Here is a 25,905-nt window from a genome sequence, read left to right on the forward strand (position 1 = left end):
GTGGGGAGGGGTTGAAGTGGTGGGATTTCAACGGTCAGAAACGATGTTGCATTTGAGCGTCTACAGTGAACAGTCTGTCAGGCACTTGCCTCTGCACGTTGGCACTGCTGCTGTCCACTGTCCTGGAGAGCTGCACCGGAGAGGGCTGGCTCCCATGAGTGTGAAGCCAGGATGGCATCCAAAGTAGCAAGCGGTATTCAAACCAAAGGTCCCCCGATGGTGCTTACAGGCCATTGTCCCCTGCTCAGGAGTGACGAGGACTGGGCATTGGATTGCTGAAGCAGGAGCTGGTGCTATGCCTGTTGCAAGGAAATGTCTCAAGTTAGAAAATGTCTCCGTTAAAAGAAGCCTAATCATTAACAGGGGCATAACCAAAATCATGGCCAGGAGCCTCTCGCAACATACCCTGTAGAAAGCTCTGGTTCTCCTTCAGGAGTGGTATTAATCTCAAGTATGGATAACCACTAGAGGGAATCACTTAAAAGAGTACTTAGAGAGAGGATTCTCCTGGTGAAAAGAAGTTGGCGTGCTAATATTATTGATATCTTTAAGTGAAAAAGAAGAGTTGGTGTAGAAATATAAGTAATGTCATAGAGAGTTGGGTTTGCTTGGGTAGATTATTTGTCCCTGCTTCATTGGGAGATGGTCTTGCCCTGTGGCCAAAGCCCAGCATGACGTGTGACATGTGAATGATGTCACAGCCGCTGTCCTATGGTAGGAAGACAAAGGGAGACTTCTCTGTTTCTCGATCCCTCCATTCAAATAACTGGGCCAATGACTTCACCCCTTGCATTCGTTACTGAGAAGCAAGCCGTGGAGACCAAGCAATGGACTCAAAATAGCCATTGAGTAAAAGAGGCCAAACCTACAACACAATTTCTGCTTCAGAACCCAAATAGCTCGTATTTCTTAAGAAATATTTTTAATCCATAGGCTGTGTTCCCTAGACACAGTAACCAATTCATCTTATAAGCAGTAGTTTTTTCCCCACAATACTAACAATAAAATGTATACTTAGCATATACTAAGTGTTCTACAGACATACCTCAGAGATATCGCAATAAAGCAAGTCACACACACACAAAAAGAAATGTTTTGAGAATGAAGATGGCAACTAATGTACAAATGTGCTTGACACAATGGATGGATGTATAGATTGTGATAAGAGTTGTATGAGCCCCCAATAAAATGATTTTAAAGAAAATACCATGACTTGGGTGAGGGGTACCTTAGGTAACATCCTTGCTTTTCTATATTTTAAAGAGGTCTTGTGCAGGAGAGTTACCAAATGCAAGTGTCATTTGATCTTTTGACTACTGCTACCAGGATCATGCTTGTGGACCAAAGCATGAATGCATCCCTGACAGCTTCCCCCCAAAAGTTTTGGGTTTCCAGTTCATATGTTATGTTGATACCATAGTGTAGTCTACTAGGCGTGAGAAAATGGAAGTAGCGTGAGAATTATCGAACTGTGACAAAGACACACGAAGTGAGCACAGGCTGTTGGAACAATGGCTTGAAGCGGGGCCGCCACAGCCCTTCAATTTGCAAAAAATATGCAATAGTTGTGAAGCACACTAAAATGAGACGTGTCTGCATAAATGTGTTGTTGTGATAATAGAGGGTGGTTACACAAGAAGACTGTCCTCCTAGAGGATAGATATTGTTTTACCTTCGCACGTGGGTGGAGGTGCCGTCCATTTTCCAGAAGCTGTGCATTCGACATCTTGGGACCCTTTTAGCTTAAAGCCCTTGCTGCAGGAGAAGCGGCAGGTGGAGCTGACCCTGAATTCTCCGTGTGTGTCAGAACAATCCATGCTGCCTTGTTCTGGGGAGAACAGCTCTGGACACCTAAAGGCTGGGACGTCAAATCAAGAGTGTCACAATCTTCAAGTTCTGCTCATCACTCACTCATTAAGACAAAAAACCTCACTGCCATCGAGTCAATTATGGTTCATAGCTATCCCGTAGGACAAGGTAGAACTGCCCCGGTGGGTTTCTGAGATTCCAACTCTTTATGGGAGTAGAAAGCCTCTTCTTTCTCCTTTAGAGTGAATAGTGGTTTGGAACTGATGACCTTGTGGCTAGTAGCCCAATGCATAACCCATTATGCCACCAAGGCCCCATGTAGTCAACAAATATTTATTGAGAACACATATTTATGGGTCAGGTGTTTTGCTAAGCAGTAGGCATTCCACAACAAATAAGACAGGCCTGCAGAAGAGCGGGACGATGGTCTCGCAGAGAGGAGGGAGGCAGAAGTCACAGAGATAAGGAGCCAAGGATTTAAGCCATCACAATGAAGAATGTGCGCTTCCATCCTCTTTTCTCTGTGCCCTCTGCTTTGAGACCTCACAGCCCCCCACTAGCCCACTAGTCTACCTCTGTGGAAGAAGCGGTGAAGGTCTTCATCCTGCCCCTCCCCCATCTGAGACCACTTTCTCTGGGATGTCCTGCTGTCTCTTCAAATCCAACAGGCTTTCCAGAACCAGTGTTCACGGGAGCGGCACTCAAGAGATCAAACGACCCATTGCATTAGGTAAACCTGCTGCGTGGGACCTTTTAAAAAATATATCTAAAAGCCAAAATGTTATTTTGAGGACTTTGAGGACTAAGGAGAGTTTGACCCAAGTTCGTATGCATGTGGAAGTTAGATATTGAATAAGAAAGACAGAAGAAGTATCAATATGTTTGAATTGTGGTGCTGGCAAAGAATACGGAAACCACAATGGGCTGCCAAAAGAACAAACCAATCTGTTTTGGAAGAAGTACAACCAGAATGCTCCTCTGAGGCCAGGATGGCAAGAGATGTTGTCAGGAGAGACCAGTCCCTGAAGACTAACATCATGTGGGTGAGGTAGAGGGGTGGACAAGAGAGGAAGGCTGCAACAACGGGATCAACATAAGAACAGTTATCCGGATGGCTTAGGACCGGGGAGCGTTTTGTTCTGTTGTACACAGGTGGCTATGAGCTTAACCAAGTTAGACGGCGCCGAGCAAGAACAACTACACCAACTTCAGTGATCACTTCTGTCTCACACTATTTCCTTCACTTGAATCCCAGGTGTTGTATCAGACTGAAGTTTGTCAGCACAGGAAAGCTCAAAACATTCTGTCTAGCTAGATCAGTTGCTGGGAGTTCCCTAAGTAGGTCTCCTACATGCTTGTTTCTGGTTCTTGGCCCACACTGCCATGAACTTCTTTGTGTCCATTGACTATCATTCCTCTCATGTTCCAGGATCCCATTCAACGCAGCTTCTCTGAAGCTTCCGCTCGTCCTGCAGCCGGAAGTCATCTCCTCCTCTGAACCCTGCAATGTTTTGTCGAACATGACACAGGCTGTCATGTCATGTGTCACATCTCCCTTTGCTACTGTCTAGAGAGCTTCAAAGGCCCATGAGCCATAAGTCTTTCCATCGCTCACAATTCACGCTACTGTGTCCCATGAGGTGGTGCTGTTCATTAACCCACTTTTCATGGGGGGAATGATTTTTAAATTTACTAAACATAACTTCCCCAAAGTTGTTCTTATAAACAATTGCCATTGCATCTTTTTCTAGAATTGGGCCTGTGCTTTCTTTATGTCATAAATCAAACAGATTTTGTCATGTAAAATGATCATTTATCAACAACTATTGGATTATTGACAAACTGCTCAGCTGTTATCACTTCAAATCTAAGGCTATTTATTCTGAAAGCTTCCTGGACAAGGACACTTGTTTTGCTTAGATAGTATTATTACTGTAAATATTTTTACTTTCTAAATGCTTTCTTTGGATAGGTGCTATATTTTTGCATGTTGGGTGGCAAACCATAAGGTCAGCCGTTCAAACCCGCCAGCTGCTCTAAGAGAAAAAGATGAGGCTTTCTGTTTCTGGAAAGGTTTACAGCTTTGGGGCAGTTCCACTCTGTCCTATAGGGTCACTATGAGTTGGAATTAACACCAGTGAAGTTTTTCTAGATCGGCCCATGTGTGCTTCAGTGATAGCCTATTCAGGGAAAGATATGGATACTGATAACTAGACCCCATTCAGATAACCAGAGTAACACACTGAATTTCAATCCAGTGGACTCCAACTTTTCAGTAACTAATAAATCCGTGCCTTACAGATCAATTCAATTGACCAAGCATTTATTAAACATGGTATAAGTCCCAGGCATTAAGTCATGTGTGAGAAACAAATGAACAATGAAACATAAACCCTAATGCAGTGGTTCTCAACCTTCCTAATGCCGTGACCCTTTCATTCAGTTCCACATTTTGTGGTGACCCCCAAACCATAAATTTATTTTCGTTGCTACTTCCTAACTATCATTTTGCTACTGTTTTGAATCACACAACCCCTGTGAAAGGGTCTTTCGACCCCCAAAGGGGTTGCAACCCACATGTAGAGAACTGCTGCCCTAATGCTCTCCCGCACCAAGGCTGTGGATTGCTCAGGCGGCTTCCAGCCCACCTTTGTGTCAGTCAGCTGGTATGTTTGAGCTTTCATTGCCATAATTACTGGCAGGAGAGGAACTTCTTTCCTTTCACTCAGAATTAAGAAAATGAAGGCTAAATATGCAAAGTGACTTTCTTAAAGAGAAAAGAAGAGCAATCAAGGTTGGAGGCTATCCATTCAGTTCTTACCCCAAGAAGAGAGAGCTGCTTTGCTCACGGCGTGAATACATGTCCATCAGTATGTCCTGTCATCTGGTCCCCCGTGCTGCCATCTTTCAAGTGGATGTCAACAGTTCCAGCAGCAAGCTGGGCCAGCACAAGTGTACATTTACAAGTGATTGTGCCAGGCTTTTAAAGCGCTCGCCTGCTAATTGCAAGGTCGGCAGTTTGAGCCCTCCAGTTGCCCCATGGGAGAAAGATGTGGCAGTCTACTTCTGTAAAGATGTACAGCCTTGAAAACCATGGAGGTAATTCTACTGGATCCCATTGGGTCGCTATCTTGTCCAGCAGTGGGTTTAATTTGAATGTTAACCAGGATTTTAAAATGCTGCCACAGGATGGCGGTATAGCATAGTGGTTAAAAGGCCATCCTTAAATGCAAGGATGGTGAGACTTCCTTTCAATGTTACTTTGGACCTGTTACCAAGAGAGGCCAATCCCTGGAAAGGAATATCATGCTGGGCAAACTAGAGAGACAATGAAAAGGAGGAAGACCCTCGCCAAGATGGGTAGACACAGAGGCTGCAACAATGGGCTCAAGCATCACAACGGTGAGATCGGTGCAGGACCGGGCAATGTTTCCTTCTGCTGTACATGGGGCTGCTGAGAGTCAGAACCTCCCTAGACCGCACCCAACAACTACACGTTCGCTGTGGAAAGGATCGCCAGCGGGCCGCATCAGTTTCTTGGTAGGAGAAAGATAGGGCTGTCTACGCCCCTTGAAGATCGAGTCCTGGAAAACCTACATAGGGGCAGCTAGTCGTTGTTGGAATTGACTTGTTGGTAATGGGTTTTGGTTTGAGTATAGTCAGAGTTAAGGGGCCTGCGTGGCACAGTGGATTAAGCCTTCGACTACTAAGCACCCGGTCAGTGGTTCAAAACCACCAGCTACTACTGGGGAGAAGGATGAAATTGCCTGCTCCTGTAAAGACTTAGATTCAGAATCCCTCTATAGAGTCTCTATGGGTAGGACTTGAGTTCTGGCCTTGAAAGAATCAAAGATGGAGAATAGGCAGCTTTTGAGGATTCTACTCATTCAGAATCAGTAGGGCTTATGTTTGAGTAAATTTTACCAGAAAAGGAAAAAAAGCTTCAATTCAACAGATATTTGTCACACAACCACTCTCATCAGTCCAATTGCTACAAAGGATATAAATGTGAGTAAGGCATAATTCTGCCCTTAGGAAGCTTACAGCCCATACACAAGTGAAGAGAGGAGATAAGTAAGATTCTCCAGGATCCAGGATTAAATCACATCCATTTCTGAATAGCTTATTGGGTTCAGTGTCTGAGGATGAGTGAATAAATGAATCAGTGCACGAATGAAGAGTGTAGTCGAAAAGACTTTTAAGGAGTTCAAAATCCCAGAACCAGAGGTGATGTCCTCACATATTAACAGGGTTAATCTTAGACAAGTTATGGAAACTCTCGGAGCCTTCGCTTCTTTATCTATAAAATGGAGCCGATACTATTTCTCTCAGTACTTCATAATTGTGGTCTGCATCAAATCATGCAGTGAGACGAAAACATTTCATAAAATCAACTGAAATTGTTAATATTATTCACAAAGATAGAGACGAAAGAGCCAATGAGAGAGAAGGAGCCGCGTTTGGTCTATTTCACGATGTTTTCTGTGGAGTGTGCTGCTTGCTTCAGTAGAAGAACCCTTTGGCATGAATCCCTGCCCATTCCCCATTCCTATAATGCCACCCCCAAAACCCCGAGAATGAACAGACTAGCGGTCCTACCTTCACACGTTGGAGAGGAACCTGTCCAGTGCCCGGATGAAGTGCAATATAACCTTTCTGGTCCAGACAAAGAAAATCCCTCATCACAGCGGAATCGACACATGGATTTATAGCTGGAATCCCCAAGAGGTTGAACACAGGTCATTGTCCCATTCTGAGGACTTAGTAGAGGTGCGCAGGTAATAGCTACCGTGGGTCATAACACAGAAGAGGAGAAATTCAGTGACTTGAAATTAGTTGTGTGTGTATATATATGTGTGTGCACGCGAGCATGCATGCATCAGAGAGACAGACAGAGATCCTTAACACCCAAGGGCATCATTTGGTTAGAAGTGAGTGCTGGTGTTTCATGAAGTATAAAACAATAATGTATGGGCAATTGACCCCCGAAACATCCACAAAGAGGCCGTTTTTAAAGGAGGGAGTGAGCTGTCTGGAAAGATAGCTATGCAGTTGGCATGAGCAGAAGCCAGCTTCTTGATACTTTCTTTGCAAATAGTGCAATGTCCTCATTGGAAAGCAATGGCAAAGAGGAAAGGAATGTGGAAGAGAAGGGGGGAGGGGGAATATAGGATAGAAAGAAGAAAATGAACCCCCCAAATCCATAGGACAGACGGAGGAATGGACACGGGAGACAGCAGGAGAAGGGGGACAGTTGTTCCATTGTGAACAACTGTGGCCGTCAATGACGTGAAACTAAATGTAGGAAGAGGATGGAAAGCAGGTTTACTATGTCAACCTTCACCCAATTCACAATAAAAAGTTTAAAAATAAAACAAACAACAAAAAGATATGGCACAAAGGACTTTTTTGACTCCCTAAACTCCTTCCCCAACCATGGGATAAAAGAGCTCAGGTGCGAATGAATCTTGACTCTTGGCCCTATTAGCAACATGTCTCCAGCCAATAACCTTTCTGAACCTCAGATTCTTTACTTGTGAAATGGGGAAAATAGTGATTTTTGCTTATCTGGACAATGGCTGGTTATTTAAATCATATAAAATGAACATTTAATATATAATAATAAAAATCATGACATCACTTCCCCTCCATCCCATCCCACAGTGAATTGTGCGCTTGTTTGAAAAGCTGAGCTAGATCTCCCAGTTTGGGTCACGTTTTTTACAAGTAGAGTCTGAGGGGCCATGGAACCTGCTTTCCCTCGGTGTTGCTGCACTACTAGAGGTGGTGGCTTTAGTTCTTGCCAACACACTGTGCCCCTACAGGACAGAACAGACAACCCTGGAGCAGCAGAGGGTGTGAGGGGCCAGCTGAGCACTTAGCCAGTGCACCACCAGGGGTCCTGTGGGTCATCCAAAGACTTCAGTTGTACATCCTGCTTGTCATTTAAGAGCACTGTGACTCTTAGGAAGTCATGCAACCCTTCTCAGCCTCGATTTCTTCACCAGTAAAATGGGAAGTGTAGCACGTTATACAAGGGGTTTTTAAAAGTTTGTGATAAAATAGAATTAAAAGACAAGGGAACATTTCCATGTACTATTGGAAGCCCTCTCCTATATAACTCCCAGGATTTTCACCAAAATCGAAGAGTCAATAGCATGCAACTGTTAATAGCTGTCAAGAAGTCCTTTTGTTCATTAATCAAATAGTAATAACAATAATAATAATAAAATGGACTGCATCCACTGGCATTAAAAAGTGAAGGCCAAGCAAACATGTACTCCAGGGTGTTACTTCTTCAGTCTCAGACCTGGGTGGGCAACAACAGTTGAGGGTCTTCAGTCTTGGGAGCGTTTCTCTTTCCTTCACTCCTTTCCCTCTCCGGCTACCAACACCCACTCCCCACTAAATCCACGGCCAGCGAGGTGGTTCCAGCTCAGAGCGATCCTGCCCAGGGGGTCTGAGGCTGTGCATCTTTCTGGGAGCAGAGAGCTGGATCTTTCTCCTGCAGCGTGGCTGGTGGGTTTAAACTGATGACCTTGAAGTTTGCAGTCCAACGTTTACCCAACTGCACCACTACAGCTCCTTCTACCTTGCCCCCAAATGGAGCATTCTGCCCCAAGTTTTCTGCCACTGAGCCATCTTTCCGTATTAGTGAGTATGAGGGGGCACCCTGGGGAGAGGAAGAGAAGATGATCAAGAAGCCTGTAAACTTTAAGGGCCACTTTGGGGGAAGGCATGTGTGGAGGGAGAATCTTAGTGCCCTGAAGCCTGCTCCCGGCTCTTTCTCTTAGAGCGGGCTGGGCATTAAAAAGGGAAATTGTCTGCTGACATATGCTCAGAAATGTTACAACAGCTGGTGGGTTTCAGTCCCCGTTGTGCCTTCCTGTCCAGCCCACAATTGATAGGTACCCAGCAACCCCGGAGGATGAGGAGAAAGTTTAGTCAGAGTAAACAAAGAACAAAAAGCAGAAGAGAACTGGAAGGTCACAGGAAGCAGTGGTGAGTGGCAACCTCTTTGCCGTGAAACGCCCACAGGCAGGCCAATATGGGGCAACAGACTCTACTCTGTGCCCCGCACAGGTCAGGGCAGGGCGGAAGAGCTCTGATCACCATGATAGCGCAGAGCAAAGACTCCTAAGTCCTTCCCTAAAGCTGTGAGCACTTGTGATGGATCCACGCTTCAATGGAGCCAGGATGAGGATGCAGGGGGTAAGGTTGTCGCCCCATCCTGTTCTCTCCAGGCTTCTCACTCTGGAGGTGCCATCTAACCATTTGCTTTTGGCTCATATCAACCCTATTACACAGAGTAGAACTGTCCCAGAGGATTTCCAAGGCGAGGAACCTTTGCAGACTCAGACTGCCACATCTTTGTCTGACACAGTGCCTGGCGGGCCAAACTCCCTGTTCGCAGCCAATAGCTTAACCACACTACTGGCTTTGAAGGCTCATCCAATACAAACTGTGATGAGTTGTCTGGGAATGAAGGGCATTCTGTGTGCTGACTTTGTTTATTCGTTTGTATTTTCATCCACTTGTTCATTCATTTATTCACTGTCGGCCCAAGTTAGAAGTGGTGTGTGTGCACGTGTGCTTGTTTCTTCATTAAAAAAAGTATCTGCCAGGTGTCTAGAATCTGTACAAAGTGAATAGCCCAAGGCAAACAATACAGAAGTATCTAGTATTTTACACATTGACTTTTTTCTAAAATTACACGTGTTTCATAAAGCATGAATTGCATAGGAAAAAAGTGGATGGGGAAAATATTTGGAGGAATTCACACCAGAACAGTAAACAGTCTCTGGTTTAAGATGGAATTATTTAAGAGAATATAATTTTGTTTCTTTATATATTCCTATTTTTCTGTAGCTTTTATATATAAAAACCCTGTTTTAAGAAGCATCTTCCCCATAATTATACCTAAAGAATTGGATGCACTGAGTAGGGAACAAAGCTGGGAGGTGTAGAAAACATACGTTTCTCTTACTCCCCACATACAGATGACCAAAGTCAATTCCATTTCACATGGGTGCGGTAATATTGACAGAATGCAATGGCTTTCATATAACACTTGCTGTGCCCATATGTTTATACTGAATATGAACATTTCTTTCTTCTGAGAACACTATAACCTCAAGTTTAAAGTGTAGTCTCTTCCTCTTTTCATCATTCTCACTTTATAATAAGTATTTTCTTCAATATCATACAAATCTTGAAGGAGGGGTTTCAAGTGCCACCCACTATTCTCCCATTCTGCTCCACGGCTCGGCCTGTTTTCTCCCATCATGCTCCACGGCTCTGCCCCATTCCACCATGGCACTCCAGGTCAGCTTTGGGACAGTCATCCTGTACCTACTCTTTTCCTTCTAGATTTCTTTACAGATAGTATGTTTAGCCAACTGAAAGTAGTGTCCTTGGCTCATGAAGAGAGCCCTTGGTCTCTGGTAAAGAAGACCCTCTGTGAGATGGATTGGCACAGTGGCTGCAACACTGGTTTCAAACACAGACTACGAGGATGATGCAGGACCAGACCGCATTTCCTTCTGTCGAGGGTCACTCTGCGTGGGAACTGACTTCACAGCACGAACAGCAGCCACAGCAAGGATCCTGGTAAAGGGCTAACAGGCGCCACTCTCTATTTTCTGTTGCCAACCAGGCTGACACTTAGATCATCCACCTAAACCTGGAAGGTGTTTGCAATTAGGGTCCCTAAGTGAAAGCCTGAGAGAGCGAGAGTATGTATCAGTTTTCCAGACCGTTCATGATGCTAGCCCTGGCCAGGCATGGCTTATAAATGACAACCTGCAGCGTATTGCCCAAATTCTGGAGAGAATATAACCTCACCTTGGCATTCTGGAAGCACAGCACTCCAGGTCCCAGTAGCCAGGCATTGCAGCATGCTTGCACCCACCAGGAGCAGGCCTTCATCACAGGTGAAGCTGCAGGAGGACTGGTACATGAAGGCTCCAAAGGGATGGGAGCAGTTCATTTGAGCCTTCCTGGGAACCCGAAGACCTTGACACTGCAGAGCTAAGAGGCAAGGAAGCAAGAGAGGAGAGGAACAGTTATACCTAAGTACTCATTACTTCAACCATTCAATTTTTCTAGTGCCAAAAGCAGAGGTTCTTAAATTGGGCTTGTTTCACCTAGAAGCAGATAAGTCATTTTATTAGTGTAGTTTATAGAGGCCTTTCTTCCCTGAAGCCAGTGGGTGTGCTTGCACCACCAACTTTGTGGTTGGCAATTCAAAGCTTCACCACCGCTCCTCCATCAAGCCAGCTCCCAATGCATGAGCCTGTTCACAACAGGGTCAGCCTAGTGCCATGCTTAGGATTGTCATTGGCTTGTTTCCAGAAGAAATTGCCAGTCTTCCTTCCTGGTTCATCTGAGCCTTGAAGGTCCACTGAAGCCCATTCAGAATCATACCAATGCAGAAGCCTACACTGGCCAAGGAGTGGTAGCTGTGAACGTGGTGCACTGGCTAGGAATTGCACTTGGATCTCTCAAATGGAGGGTGAGAACTCTATGACTGAGCTACCACTGCCCTCAAGACAAGTAATGGTAGCTCCATTTTACAGAAGAGACTGAACCTCAGAGAGAAGGAAATGACAGAGGCAGGACTGAACATCTCTTCCACTACTCTTCCTCTCTCCTATGCTGTTCTTTATATTCCAGTTCTCCCCTATCTCCATGCCAACCTTTCTCATACTTGTTAAGCAATGCAACCCTGGCCTTGAGATTGCCGAAATGAGCCTGTTGGGCCTAACAATGGTTCTGCTCCTTATTTCATCTCTGGTTTGTAGGAGGTGATGAAAAAGCTCAATCTCAGCAGCTAACACGAGGCCAGGGGCCGACTGTGGAACAGACCCTCATTTGCTCAAATGCAGGTTCAGGTTGAAGTTGGAGAAAATTAAAACAAGCACATGAGAGCCAACATTCAATCTTGAGTCTATCCCACCTGAATTTCAAGAACACCTCAAGAATAGATTTAATGCATTAAATACTGACAGAAAGCTAGCGAAATGACACCAAGAAGCATCATACACCAGGAAAGCAAAAAGACACTAAAAAGATAGAAAAGATCAAAGTGGATATCAGAAGAGACTGAAACGTGCTCATATCATAAAGTAGCTAAGGTACATGGAATAAATGATGAAGTCAAAGAACTGAACAGAAAATTTCAATGAGCAGGTCAAGAAGATAAAGTAAAAAAGTATAATGAGCTGTGCAAAGACCTAAAGTAAGAAAACTCAAAAAAGAAGAACACGCTCAGCACACCGTAAACTAAAAGAACTGAAGATAAAAGTCAAGTCTTGAGTTGCAATATTGAAAGTGTCTATTGGCAAAATATTGAACGGTGCAGGAAGCATCAAAAGAAGGTGGAAAGAATGCACAGAGTCACTATAACAAAGAGAATTAATTGACACTCAACCATTGCAAGAGGTAACATATGAGCAAGAACCAATGATGCTGAAGCAAGATATTCAAGCTGCATTGAAAGCATTACCCCAAAACAAGGCTCCAGGAGTTGATGGAATACCAACTGAAATGTTCAACAAGCTGGAAGCACTCACTCATCTATGCCAGGATATTTGGAAGACAGTTACTTGGCCAATTCACTGGAAGAGATCCATATTTGTACCCATCCCAAAGAAAGGTGAACCAACAGAATGTGCAAGTAATAGAACAGTGTCATTCATATTATGCGTAAGTAAGCTTTTGCTGAAGATCATTCAGCAATGGCTGCAGCAGTGCATTCTCAGGGTGCTACCAAAGATTCAGGTCAGATGCAGGAGAGGATGTGAAACAAGGGATGTCATTGTTGATGTCAAATGCATCTTGGCTGAAAGCAGAGAATACCAGGAAGATGTTAGTCTGTGTTTTATTAACTATACAACAGTGTCTGATTGTGTGGATCATAATGAACTATGTATGGTCTTAAGAATGGCAATTTTAGAGCACTTCACAGAACCTGTACATGGATCAAGAGGCAATTGTGTGAACAGAACAAGGGAATGGTATATAGTTTAAAATCAGGAAAGGTTTGCATCAGGGTTGTATCTTCTTGCCATACTTATTTAATCTGTATGTTGAGCAAATAATTAGAGAAGTTGGATGAGATGAAGAATGTGGCACCAGGATTGGAGGAAAGCTTATTAAAAACCTGTGATATGTAGATGACACAACTCTGCTTGCTGAAAGTGGATTTAAAACACTTGCTGATGAAGATCAAGGATTGGAGCCTTCAGTATGGATTACAACTCAATGTAAAGAAGACCAAAATCCTCACAACTGGACCAATGGGTAACATCAAGACTAATGGAGAAAAGATTGAAGTTGTCAATGATTTCATCTTGGTTGAATCCACAGTCATTTCTCATGGAAGCAGGAGTCCAGCGATCAAGACAAGTTGTATTGGGTAAATCTGATGCATAAGACCTCTTTAAAGTGTTGAAAAGCAAGGAGGTTACTTTGAGGACTAAGGTCCACGAGACCCAAGCCGTAGTGTTTTCAATGGCCTCATACGCATGTGCAAGCTGGGCCTTGAATAAGGAAGACTGAAGAAGAGCTAACGCGTTTGCATGGTGGTGCTGAAGAGGGATCGAAAGCACCGGAGACTTTCAAAAGGACAAACACATCTGTCTTGCAAGAAGTACGCCCAGATTTCTCCTTCGAGGCAAGGATGGGGAGACTTGGTCTCACATTCTTTGGACATGTTGTCAGGAGAGACCAGCCCTGGAGGAGGACATCATGCTTGGTAAAGCAGAAGCGCAGCAAAAAAGAGGAAGGCCCTCGATGGCAGGGATTGACAAATGGCTTCAACAATGGCTGCTGCACAGCAACGACTGTGAGGAAGGGGCAGGATCAGGTGGTGATTCCTTGTGCTGGACCTGGGGTCTCTGTATGTTGGAACCGACCCAATGGCCCTAAGATCAAGGTTCCTTGAGGAGTGTCTGACAGGTAAGAGAGTGGTGCTGCTCCACACGGGTGCCGACATGGATGCTTTCTACTAGGCTGTGAGTAGCTGAAGAAAATGTCATTGTCACCATACCTTGACAGACTGGGACCGGCGCTGTCCACTGTCCCAAGTCAGAACACCGAACCATCTCAGCCCCTCTCAGCCGGAAGCCCTCAGCACAACGGAAACTATAGCTGGTGTTGTACTGAAATCCTCGCGAGGACGGGGAGCAATCCATGCTTCCATGGGCAGGACTCTCCACTGGGTCACATGCGATGGCTAAATGGAAAAGGTATTGTCTGAAATGGCTAATGGAATGGCCAGTTCTTCCTCAGAGAGCCTCTCAGGGAGATGCCACATCTTTGATGCCCCCATTGTCAGTACGTTCTGAACCCAAATGCTCCGTTTTTCAAACACTCTGTCCAGAGCACCTTTTCCATGCCATGCTGCAGGTCTCAATTTAGACTTGACTTTTCTAGGAAGCTTGCTCTGCCCACCCCAATACAGGGTCAGGAACCCTTCCAAGAGGCCACCAGGGCCCTTGTTCTCACTCTGTCCCCACTCTGCTGTATTCTTCCCCAGTATACTGCAGTCTCCTGAGGGCCAGTGTAGGTCCTCATTGTATTCCATAGCCTAGCACAGCACTTGTTAGATCAGAAGTGCTTGTTAAATATTTATGAGCATTATTTGTATAACTCGATCTAGAAATAGTTGATATTGGGAAAGGCTGAACTTAGGGACCATGTGGTTTATTGTGGACAGCCTATTGCCTAACCCTGTAAGCGATGGTCAACGAGCCTTGTCTCTGGAGCACAATACGTCATCCTAATCAGACTTCAAAACGGCCACGTGAGTACAGTCCAAGTGGAATTCTGGAGCACAATTCAACCCTGAGTCACGTCCGTTCTCCAATATTGATTTCCTCTGGCTCTTTCTTGAAAGAGACATTCCATCTCCAGCTGTTCCTGTTTTTGTTGTTGGTTTTTTTTGTTTGTTTGTTTACCCCGGGGTACATCCTGTGCTTGACTTCTGGGTTGAACAGAATGAAGGCATTTTAGAACCAAAGATTCTCTAGTGTTTTCCTCTTACTTTACAGATGAGGAATGTCAGGTGGGGAAATGTTAAGTGACTTCTCTAGAGCCTCCTAGCTGGACAGGAGCAGACCTGTGCTTGGAATGTGGGTGTCTGGGAATTTACCGATCCCACCTTTAATGTCTTACTTCCCCACCCCTCTCTGTCCTCTCCAGACTGAGGTCTGAGACAATTGCAGAGACGTTGGATTCATGACGTCACCCAATGATCTAGGAGTGCAGCGCAGGGTCTTTTCCAATGCAGCGGTCCTTGCTCCTTGGCCAACACCCACTTTGCTATAGGCTCTGGAATACACTGATGACCTACCCCAGAGGGGGACCCTCACTGCCCTGAGAGCACTGCTTTGACTCTCTCTCAGGTTTAGTTCATCGTCCCATAGCTTTCACATGCCAGAAGGGGAGAGAGTGGGTGAGGGAAGAGGTGTAAAATTCAGCTTGTTAGATGCCAGTTTCATGCTAGGTACTTTCATACCAGCTCTTCAGTTGTATGAATTTTATATACGCGATCCTTACAAACCCCAAACTCATTGCTGTCAAGTTCGTTCTGGCTCATAGAGACCTTATGAGACAGATTAGAGCTGCCCCTTAGGGCTTCTGAAACTACATCTTTATGGGAGCAGATGGCCTCGAAGGTCAGGGGGTGGGGGTCGGGGTGGGGAGGGAGGCTTGAACCACTGAGCTTGTAGTTAGCCCTCTAATGCTTAATCCTCTATGCTCCTTAGTCCTCAGATAAGAACCTTGCACGACTTGGCTCCATTTCAGAGATAAAGAAAACATGGCTTCCTGGGGTGGAACCTCTTGCTCCAGGGCCAGGGCCAGGAGCATGCCACCCTGTCTTTAAGAGCCCTGGTCTTCCCACTGCCCCCTGGCTTCCTCCTAGGTGGGCTGGAGGCTACTTAGGGGAAACCCTACCTTCACAGGTTGGCAGGGGTGCAGTCCACTGGCCAGAGCCAATGCATCGGAGGGTGCCCAAGCCCCTCATTCGATAGCCAGGTTGGCACTTGAATTTACAGCTGGAGCCAAAAGCAAAGGCAGCAAGTGGATGAGTGCAGTCCATGGTTCCTTTGCTGGGCACTTCCAGGTGCCGACACTGAGCAGCTGGGGAAACAACCATGGACAAAGAGAATGAGTTCTGAGCTGGGAGGAAAGCCATGCCCACTGCTGGGAAACAAGGGTAGGACCACTTGTGGAAATTGATGGGGAGCTAGGAAGCTCTAAGACCCTAGGGACATTTGTCTAGGACATGGCGCAGCACTCTGTCTTAAAGTGGCCCATGCTTCTGAAATGCCTAGACTCTTCCAAGTTTTAATCATAATATCCTCTATTTCCGACATTCCCTAAACCTGTTGCCATTGTTCTACTAGTGTCTCTAGATGTGACACACACACACACACACACACACACCCCTTACATGATATAGGTCCTGTAAGCTCATTATGAATTACGTCATTCTGAACTGCTTGTGGGCTCAGTTTTGGGGCCAAGGAGGATTTTTAAATGTTGGTGCAATAAGGGTAGGTTCTTGTTTTTCTGGAACCTGGCACTCCTGTGCTCTATTGGATTTACCGAATATAGCTGAGTGGCATGTGGCAAGGAGAGTCAAATTTTGGCAGTTCAACCCAGATTCTCTCTAGGCTGAGCAGTTTTATCCTTACACCCAGAATGGGTTCGGTGTTGTGGACATTATACTTTCCAAATGCCCAGAACTCACCTCTGCACACTGGGGCTGGGGAGGTCCACACCCCAGAGGCAGTGCACCGAACTTCCTCTGGCCCAACAAGTGTGAATCCCTCATCACAGCGGAAGCTGCAGCTGGACTGGTGCTGGAAGTCTTTTGCAGAATGACGACATGCCATGCTTCCTTGGGCAGGAGTCTCCAGGGGTGGGCACAGGGTGGCTGGAAACGACCAAAGAGCAATGCTGTGAGTCCTTGGGTTTATGTCCAGCATCATGAAGGCCCTGGAATTCTGCAGCAACTACCTTTTCCCAAGTGACAGGTAAGGTGATGGATTTGGTTGGGTAAATGGCACTTTCAATAGCTGGGTGGAAAGATCCAAGCATGATTATTTTTCACTTGCTTTTTTGATTGGTGGCATAATGGATTATGATTTAGGCTGCTTAACACAAGGGAAACAGTTTGAAGCCACCAGTCACTCCTTGGGAGAAAGAAGAAGCTTTCTACTCCCATAAAGATTTACAGTTTCAGAAACCCACAGGCGCAGTTCTACTCTGTCCTATAGGGTCACTATGGCACTATGGGTAGCTATCAACTAGATGGCAATGCGTTTTCATGGCTTAGTGTTGTGTTTCTAATGCAAGTAAACATATCCAATTACAAATACTCAATTCCCAATCCTCATGTTTTAGTGTTTCATTTGCAAGGCAAAAAGAATACCTCTTTAATGGTTTTGCTTGAGAAGCAAGGATTAGACTGATTTCCTCACATTACCAATTCAGACTACCATGGAAATAAATATTAGAGTTACTTGTGATGATCCTTGAAAGCATTATGCTACTGAAATAATCCAATCCCCAAAAGCAAAGATAGTATGATTTCATTAACATGAAATACTTAAAATAGGCAAGTGTGGAGATGCCACAGTGTAACAGTGGCTGCCAAGGGCAGGGGGGAAGGGGACAGAGGGAAATATTTTTCTAGCTGGCATTGGGTTTCCGTTCATGGGCATGGGAAATGTGGCAGTGGATATCGATGATGGTCATTGATTTTTGCAGAATTGTTACAAGTGGTAAGTGCTAAATCGGCAAGGATCGCCAATGATCAAAAACACGTACAAGAGTCAAAGGACAAACTGACGCGACTCTGGTGATTGGGTAAGAGACGAGGAGAACGTTTATCTAATGTGCATCCTTGTCGTTTCTTACATGTTTCATGGAGCAAGCTCAATTTGCCTGGTTTGTGTTTGACGCGGTATGTCAAACAGAATGTAAAGAACAGAGACCACACACCTACACACTGCGGGGGGATATCTGTCCAGTTTCCAGAAGCAGAACATTCCAAGGTGCCAGGTCCCTTCAAGGTGAACCCTTCTGGACAGTGGAAGTGACACTGTGAGTTGAAAGAGAAGTTTCCCAGAGGGTGGCTGCAGTTCATGAGCACATTTTGAGGTAAGTCCAACTCTCCACACTCTCTCACTGCAGGAGAGAAAAACATTGATTTTTTTCCCCAATTACCGACTTAAAGAAAGGTCATATTTGCTGAACTCATCTATGTCACCCTCTTGGCTCCATCTTTCTCAGGCTCTACCCCAATTTAGTCATGGCTACTTGGTACCTTTGTGTTATCTGCTTCCATAAAGGCTTGCAGCGCAGAAACCCTACGGAGCAATTCACTCTGTCCTACGGGCTCGCTGAGTCCGAGTTGACTGGACAGCACTGGGTTTGCACTGGCGACCTTGGGGAAAATGATTCTTTTTTCCCTGGCCCTTCGGTTAAGTGAGGAAAATTAGTCCCAAGGGGTTCTCTGATTTGCTTCCTTTATGTTTCCCTTTCCTCTGATGAGATTTTTATGAGCAAATGTTTTTTCCAAATATAAAATGCCTACCCGGAGTGTGTATCTAAGAGGAATCTGGGGGTGGGAGGGGGGAGCAGGTAGATAATTGAGGGCACCTGGGACTAGCTCTCATCCAGCGCATCATTTCTATCCCGGCATCACCTTTAGCACAAGAGCAAATACCAGAATAATACCAACCAAGCCGCGCCCTCACCGTGTTCACATTCTGGCCCATAGAATCCAGGGTAGCAGGAGCAGGTGTAGTTCCCGATGGTCTCCATGCACTCCCCTTGCTTGCTGCAGGACATGTCTTGGCAGGACGCTGGATGGATGTGCAAAGTCAGAATCATGGGCATTTGTAGGAGATGTTGTCCCAGGCCACAGACTCAGACTGCCCGGGTCGAACAGAGTGAGCCAGACAACAGAGAACCACAACAGCCTCCGAAAACTCAGGCTGTGCCGTGAAAGCCATCATGAGAGACCCTGCGGGCGTTAAAAGGCTCCTCGTGTGGGCTGCGGCTACTGTTCCCCCAGGAGGAGGCTGTTCTGTGTGGACACAGAGGGAGATGTCCAGGGGTATGTGGACAGAGGAAATCTTCCGTGTGGGACAAGCTAGCCTCTGACTTTTACAAGCGCTTTCAGAGAGCTGGAGGGTGACAGAAGCCACCAACTGCTCCGGGGAGAAAGACATGGCAGTCGAGTAAAGGTGACAGCCTGGAAAATCCTACGGGGGATCCTACAGGGTCACTGTGAGCTGGAATTGACCGGACAGCCACCAGCCACCGTTCCCTGCTTTTTAAAAACCTCCCTGACGTTGTAGCTCCCATGAATGGACCCTGTGGTTAGTTTAACCAACCAATGAAGCCATTGCAGCAAAGACAAATGTCAGAGGAACGGAGAAGGCTTTGGAGGCCCCAGGTAGTTCAGATGAATACCTGTCCGGCAGAGGTTTGAGTCCACCCAGGGGTGCTCAGAAGAAAGGTCTGGGGGTGAGCTACATGGAAAATGAAAAAAGCCAGCCACTGAAAACCCAATTCTGCCAAGACACGCAGGGGGTGCCGGTCAATCGGAGTGGACAACACAGACGCTGGTTCCTAGGAGAAGCCCTTACCGGTATAACAGAGCGCCAGCTTCTTCTTCCAGCACGGCTCGTCATTCCACTTGCCCGGGGCCGACTGGCTCTTGATGTAGATTTCCACGCAGTCCTGGTTGTTGCGCTTGTTGTTGGGCTCATTGTCCGCCCAGTTCTCCGCCTCCTTCGTGAGGCTCTTTTTCGTTCCCACCCACGTCCACACGTTATTGATCTTTCGGATGCCAATCCAGTAGTAAGAGCTGTAGTAGGGTATGACCTCATTGAGGTGGGCGATTTCATTTTTATTCTGGATGGCCACTAAATCTGTGTAGTACTTCCGGCAGAAGGCCCGAGACACATTCCAGGAGTATGCTTTTGTGCTGTAATGATACGTCCACGCCGCCACTTCACTCTGGATCATTAATTCTAGAAGAATGGAGAGTGAGTACCAGGTTAGAGGTTGCCTGTGCCTGTGAGCACATTTCTGCCTCCTCAGATGGGTTTCTGGTCAGATGACAAATTCTCAACACATGGCCATTTTATGTCTAATCTAGTTTAAAGGAAAAGATCAGGTTTTCATTTTGCACATAGGTGTACGTTTTTTGTTTTCATAGTTCATGTCGGGGTACCTGGAGTCATGAGAGAGATGTTTGGGCACTGAAGATTTGGCACCACAAATTACCAGAGTTGGAAAGAACTCAGAGATCATCGAATGGAACGCCGCCTCTTCTAAGGGATTCAAAGCAAACCAGACTGGTCGTCCGTCGTGGCTAACTCAATGAAACCAAAGCCAACCAATTGGTGCTGAGTTGACCCCAACTAATGGCAGCCCTGTGTGGTTGAGAGCAGAACCAGGCTCCTGAGGGCTTTTAATGACTCTCATCTGTGGAAGTAGATCACGGCATCGCTGGTGGGTGTGAATCGCTGTCCTGTCCGTTCGTAACCAAGGGCATCACCGTTTGCACCACTCAGGGACCCCTCACTCAAAGAAGGACGCCTATTGAGTAATTTGCCCGAGCCCAAGTTAAATGGCACATAAACTGTCCTCTATCTACCGGTTAAATCTTTAACAGGGAAAATCAGATGATTTGTGATCCACAACCCACCTCCTGGGCCAGTCCCATGGTCTGCCACATTGAGTTTCTTAACAAAACAGCTCCCACTTCCAGGTCTTGGCAAACCCAAATGTGTCTGCTCTCTTGGCTGCCCTCTCCGCTGCCCTGTCCACTTCATGCCTGAGAAAGACGAGGCTGTCTGCTCCTGTGCAGATTTATAGTCTCCGAAGCCCTAGGGAGCAGTTCTACTCTGCCTGACAGGGTGGCTAGGAGTCGGAATCCCTGGGTTGGACGCACCAGGTCCCGACTGCATGCCGTCCCTGCCCCCAGGCCCATTCTGGCCATGGCCTGTAATGTCCGTTTATACAGCACTCTCCACGTCTGCTAGACATGCAGCCCGGAAGGCAGGCTCGCCATGCTTAGCACCCAGCATAGAGCTTGTCGTTATGTTCAGTCGGAGTTCAAGACATACTTATTGAACACGTGAAATGCAGCTCATCATGGTAAAACCAGGACTAGAGAGCAGATCCCCACACTTCCACTCGCTACTCTCCTCCTGGCTGCTTCTCTTTGGTCACTTGCTTCCTCTATGTATGCTTGCTTACTTGTTTGTAAGCTCAAAGCAATTCTCCTTCCCATCTGTCTGAGCTATCACAAAAATCATGTGCTTTTCCAATGTATGAAGCACACTAGGGACAAAGGGTTGTTATTGCAGTCTGCGGGCCCGCAGTGGGGCCAACGAGGCCAGTTCCTCTGTGACGAGGTGTACAATGCAAGCAATCAGGCCTGGAAATGGCCCCTCTTCCTGTTTATAAAGCCTGGTCCTTATTCAAGCTGCTTCTCGGCTTTCAGTTACCTTTGAACCTCCTCACTGACACCTCTGTAATGTGGGGTTTGCCTTGAAAGTTTGTGCCACACATTCTGCTGTGTCCGAGGATACAGCATGACTTTGATGGGCACTAGGCATTTTTGCCTTTGTGGGCTCCTTCCTCCGTAAAACAAAATAAAACAAAAAACATTTCAAGTTATGTTTTATAGCTGCCTTGGGATAAAGATGAGGATATTAATATTATAAGGGGGCCTAGTGGCTCAGTGGTTGAGCCCTTGGCTGCTCACAGAAAGGTCAGTGGTTCGAACCCACACAGTAGCTCTGTGGGAGAAAGACCTGCTGAGCCACTCCCCTAAGATGACAGCGTACAAAACCCTAGTGGGTATTCCACTCTGTCACCTGAGGGCACCGGGAGTCAAAGTCCACTCAGCAGCTCCTGGCAACACTAGCAGCTTACTGATGTGACTTACCTGCGAAGACATTTTCTCTGCTCTCAAAGAAAAGTCTGTTTAAAGAAATTAAAATGGTCTGAGGACTCCTCACTAGTCACGGGGGTTAGGGGAAGGGGAACCTAACGTTTACCAGCGATCAGGGCACTGAAGCAAAGGAGTGGAACAGCTCGGAAGATCACACTCTCAAGTCTCCGGTTCCAGTTGGCTTTTGTGCTGCGGGCCTGAAACAAGAAAAGAAACTTATTTTTAGTATCTATGTACAATCAACACAGTCCAAAAATCCTGGTTACTAATCATTCTGTTATGTTACTAATGTTACTAATCATTAGTGGCGGCCGGCAAATTCTGACTCCTGGAAACCCCATGGCAGCAGATCAAAACAATGCCCGGTCTGTGCCACCTTCCCAGTCACTGGTAAGCTCATGCTCCAGCCCACGTTGGGTACTGTGGCCTCTCCACAAGCTCATCCCTAGTGCTGTATCAGGCAGTCTGTTGTTGTGACCCAGAGAGTTTTCACTGGCTAATTTTTGGATATAAATCACCAGGCCTTTTTCCTAGTCGGTATTGAGGCCCCACTGAAACCATGAGTGACCCTCTTGGTATTTGAAGTACCAATGGCATCCCTCCCAGCATTACAGCAGCACACAAGCCACCATCATATGGCAGTGTGACAAATGAGTAGTGGAACCCCTATATAGAAATTCTATACAGAAATTCTCAATAGCCATCGGCCATGCTGCAATGATATAGACACATGATGGTGGGTGTATGGGGTAGAATGGACTGGTGTGTGTGTATGTTTACTCATGCACCACTGACTGTTTCCTAACCAAGTAGTATAGAACAAAGTTTCTTCAACTATTGGTGGTTGACCCATATAGGGGTGTGTAACTAAGTATGGGAGTCATGAAAAATTTGGCAATGGCCAATGGTCTCTGAACACCTTACAATCCAACATTAATTCATCTTCAAGCACATAATGGACCTGAGATGTTTCTGGCATCTCTTGCCTGTGTTGCAAATGTCCTGAATAAGAGAGGGGGGTCACAAGGGGACGAAGTTTAAGAAGTCCAGAGCCACAGAGGCCCACAGTTCGAATCAACGCAAGTCTCACGATAGTGAACTTATCTTTGCGTAAGAAGCCTAACATTTCTATTGAGGAGTTTGTGAATATTGGCTTTGCTAAGTAGGCATCTGAATCGTGAGTTTTGTAAGTAGGCATATGAATACCAACTTTGCTAAAGAGGCAGGTGCTGTGTTCTGCTAAGCTGGGGCGTTAGTGCGCAGTTCTCTGCAGGGCCTGTTGGCAGAAACCGAGACACCATAATGTGATGATTTATGGGTCTGGAGATTGACGAGGTGAGCCTGAGGTCGGCCCCTTCATGAGGACTTCACCCCACTGAGTTCTCCCAGATTGTGTTGTGCATCCCCAGCTGTTTTCAAGACTGCATTTCACTGCCCACAAAGCGTCATGCCAGGTACCACAGCAGAAACCTTCAAAGCAGGATGTGCCCTGCTTCCTAATGTACACACAAGGCAGCAGAGCTTTAAGTAAGTCTATTTTGAGATTGTGTGTTTTTTTCTGAAGTCAGGCTGCCTCAAGCACATCTTTGTGCCACTTTACAAAAGAAACTACACCTGCCTTTCACTAATCTGCTCCTGTGTATCATGGGGCCCTGCCCCTCAAGGTCAAAGAAAAGTCTGTGTGCCAAATAGAGACCATGCACAAGACTGGTCTGTGCATTTAGAAACTGAAATAATAGTATGACAAGCCCTTTTCCCAGCCTGCTGGTTCCCCCTTTCTCTCCTTTCATTAAAAACGAGGGAGGACCAATTAAATTGTCAGCTTTTCAACCACTGGCTAAATGTTTGGTGATAATCCCTATGTCATTTTGGAGCATATACCTTGGAAGGAGTTTAAATCATTGAGACACATTGCTATAATAAAATTTCCATTCCTATTTATGTATTCATGTGTGCCAAAGTTTCCAGCAGTTAAAGCCTTGAAAGTGAACTATAGAAATAGGGTCAATTCTGAATCTGCCTAATTTTATCAGTAATTAATATTTAGCCACAGATAGATGAGCAAATGGAAGAAAAGCCCCTCTTCTCAATTAGAGATGCATCTTCAAGAGAGTTATGAATGTAAAAGTGTAAATTACTTATTAAAAATTGCATTATGACTAAAAACAATTGTATTTACTGGTGTTCTAAGAGGCATTTTAATAATAATTCAGTGAAGAACAAGTTTTTAACATGTAGAGACATAGCTACAAAAAATTAAAATCCTTTCCACTTCTATTTATTGTTTGTTTTTTGTTTTCCTTTGTTCAGGTTTCTCAAAGAACAAAGATAAGTCTTCTAGTTTGAAAACATTATGCTAAAATTTTGCAGGAGAATTAGAATAGGAATAAACATCTTAAAGGAAAGAATATAAATAATCTGAAATTTCCTGCTATTAAAGTGTTTGTTTATATATTTTTAACCTGATGAAGCTTATCAGATCACTATGGTATTTAGTTCCATTGGATCTCTTTGAAGTGATGTAACCGTTTTATGATGATGAGTCATAAAATATTGGTACAGGCTCATAGAAGCCTTTAGCAAACAAAAAATATAAGGATGTGAAGCTATTGTTTCTTAACATATCCCCAACTATGTCTATACCCATCTGAGGGCAGCATTTTCATCTCTCTAACAGTCTTCTCAATAAAAAAGGAGTCCTGATGGCATAATGGGGTACAAGTTATGATCAGGGGTGTTGGTTTGATGGGGTAAGATTTCCCAATGAGGTTCTTGTACGATAGGCCTTGCTACCCCCAAAGAATGAGCAAGTATCACGTCACGACAGAATAAAGCCCCCCCAGAAGCTTCCTGGCCTTTTCCTCACCAGTGAAGTTTTCATTTTTCTTAAATCTTCTTTATAAATAAGCTCCTGCGATTATTCTTTAAGAAAATTTCTCAATACGACCCTTTGTGATCCCAAGATACAATCACCTTAACCTTTTGAGCTGGCCTCTCTGCCTTAAATTGCCCAGCAGATACCCTCTGAAGCGACTCAATTTGACACCCTCCCCCCCTTTCAAAAAACAAAACAACACACTCTATCTAATAGGTAATAAAAGGAGCCCTGGTGATGGAGTGGTTAGGGATTGGGCTGCCATCCGCATGGTCAGCAGTTCGAAACCACCAGCAGTTCAGCGGGCAACAGACTGGGCTTTCTACTCCCATAAAGAGTTACCATCTCAGAAACCCACATGAGGCAGCATTGACTCAAAGGCAGTGAGTAGTATAGGGGGTTACACATTAGGCTGCTAACCACAAGGTCAGCAGTTTGAAACCACCAGCTGCTCCGCAGGAGAAAGATGAAGCTTTCTCCAAGTCTCTGAAACCCAAAGGCAGCTCAGCTCTCTCCCACAGGGTCACTGTGAGTAGGAAGTGACGCAATGACAATGTGTTGGTATTTTTTTTTAAGGGAACTATTATTGAGAAGCCACGCACGTATCACAGAGACATGTTTAAACATGTTTTGTTTGGAATAAGCTCATGTGTGAACTGGAACCCTGGTGGCAATACTTTTTGACTTGCCCTTCTATTTCTAAATACAATATTTACAATATGCTGAAAGTTTCATCTTTAATATTCTTAAAGTTTATGATAAAAAATGTTGGCCTATCACTATATGAGAGCTTATATAGTTTCCCATAATTTTTTTTTCTTAAGTAAGGGTATAAAAACACTTGCTTAAAGAGCTCAGTGAAGCACCCTTCCCAGAGGGGCCTCGACGTTTGCTTCTGCAGCGCTGCTGGGTTCCCACCCAGAGGGATTGCAGGAGGAGCAGCACAGGGGCGTTTAATCTGGTGGTAGGCTTCCTGCACCCTTAGGAAGTGGTTTTCTCCCTGCACGGAGTATTTCTAGGGTTTCTCTCAGACCTTTGGGGCCTGCTCAGGGGAGTGTGGGGGGAGGGAGAGGGGGAGGCTTCTGGTCCTACCACCCACTCTCTCCAACTGGAGCAATTTCATATTTTAATTTATTTGTCTAAACTTTTCAGTAAGCTTGGACTTTTGAAAAATGTCTGCAGCAAATCCTCTACCAGGCGCCACTAAACAGAGAGAGAGAGAGCGCGC

The 25,905-nt window shown here is 45.4% G+C and overlaps 1 protein-coding gene and 1 pseudogene across 1 annotated transcript in view; one reads left to right on the top strand and one right to left on the bottom strand.

Annotated features, from left to right (window-relative positions):
• Positions 1–25,905, bottom strand: part of LOC101648367 (selectin P) — a 44,970-nt gene that overhangs the window by 10,442 nt on the left and 8,623 nt on the right. The window contains exons 2-12 of the mRNA XM_045297961.1: positions 21,909–21,999; positions 19,482–19,868; positions 18,585–18,692; positions 17,827–18,012; positions 16,571–16,756; positions 15,772–15,957; positions 13,862–14,047; positions 10,654–10,839; positions 6,409–6,594; positions 1,673–1,858; positions 90–299 (exon numbers count right to left, since the gene is read on the bottom strand). Of these exons, the coding sequence (XP_045153896.1) occupies positions 90–299; positions 1,673–1,858; positions 6,409–6,594; positions 10,654–10,839; positions 13,862–14,047; positions 15,772–15,957; positions 16,571–16,756; positions 17,827–18,012; positions 18,585–18,692; positions 19,482–19,868; positions 21,909–21,999 (2,098 nt within the window). The remainder of the gene's footprint in view (positions 1–89; positions 300–1,672; positions 1,859–6,408; positions 6,595–10,653; positions 10,840–13,861; positions 14,048–15,771; positions 15,958–16,570; positions 16,757–17,826; positions 18,013–18,584; positions 18,693–19,481; positions 19,869–21,908; positions 22,000–25,905) is intronic.
• The window catches only part of LOC101648055, a 74,778-nt pseudogene continuing 71,014 nt past the window's right edge, over positions 22,142–25,905 (top strand).

Source organism: Echinops telfairi, unplaced genomic scaffold, assembly GCF_000313985.2.
Source record: "Echinops telfairi isolate 266 unplaced genomic scaffold, ASM31398v2 ScPeMD7_7424;HRSCAF=8462, whole genome shotgun sequence".
Taxonomy (NCBI): Eukaryota; Metazoa; Chordata; class Mammalia; order Afrosoricida; family Tenrecidae; genus Echinops; species Echinops telfairi.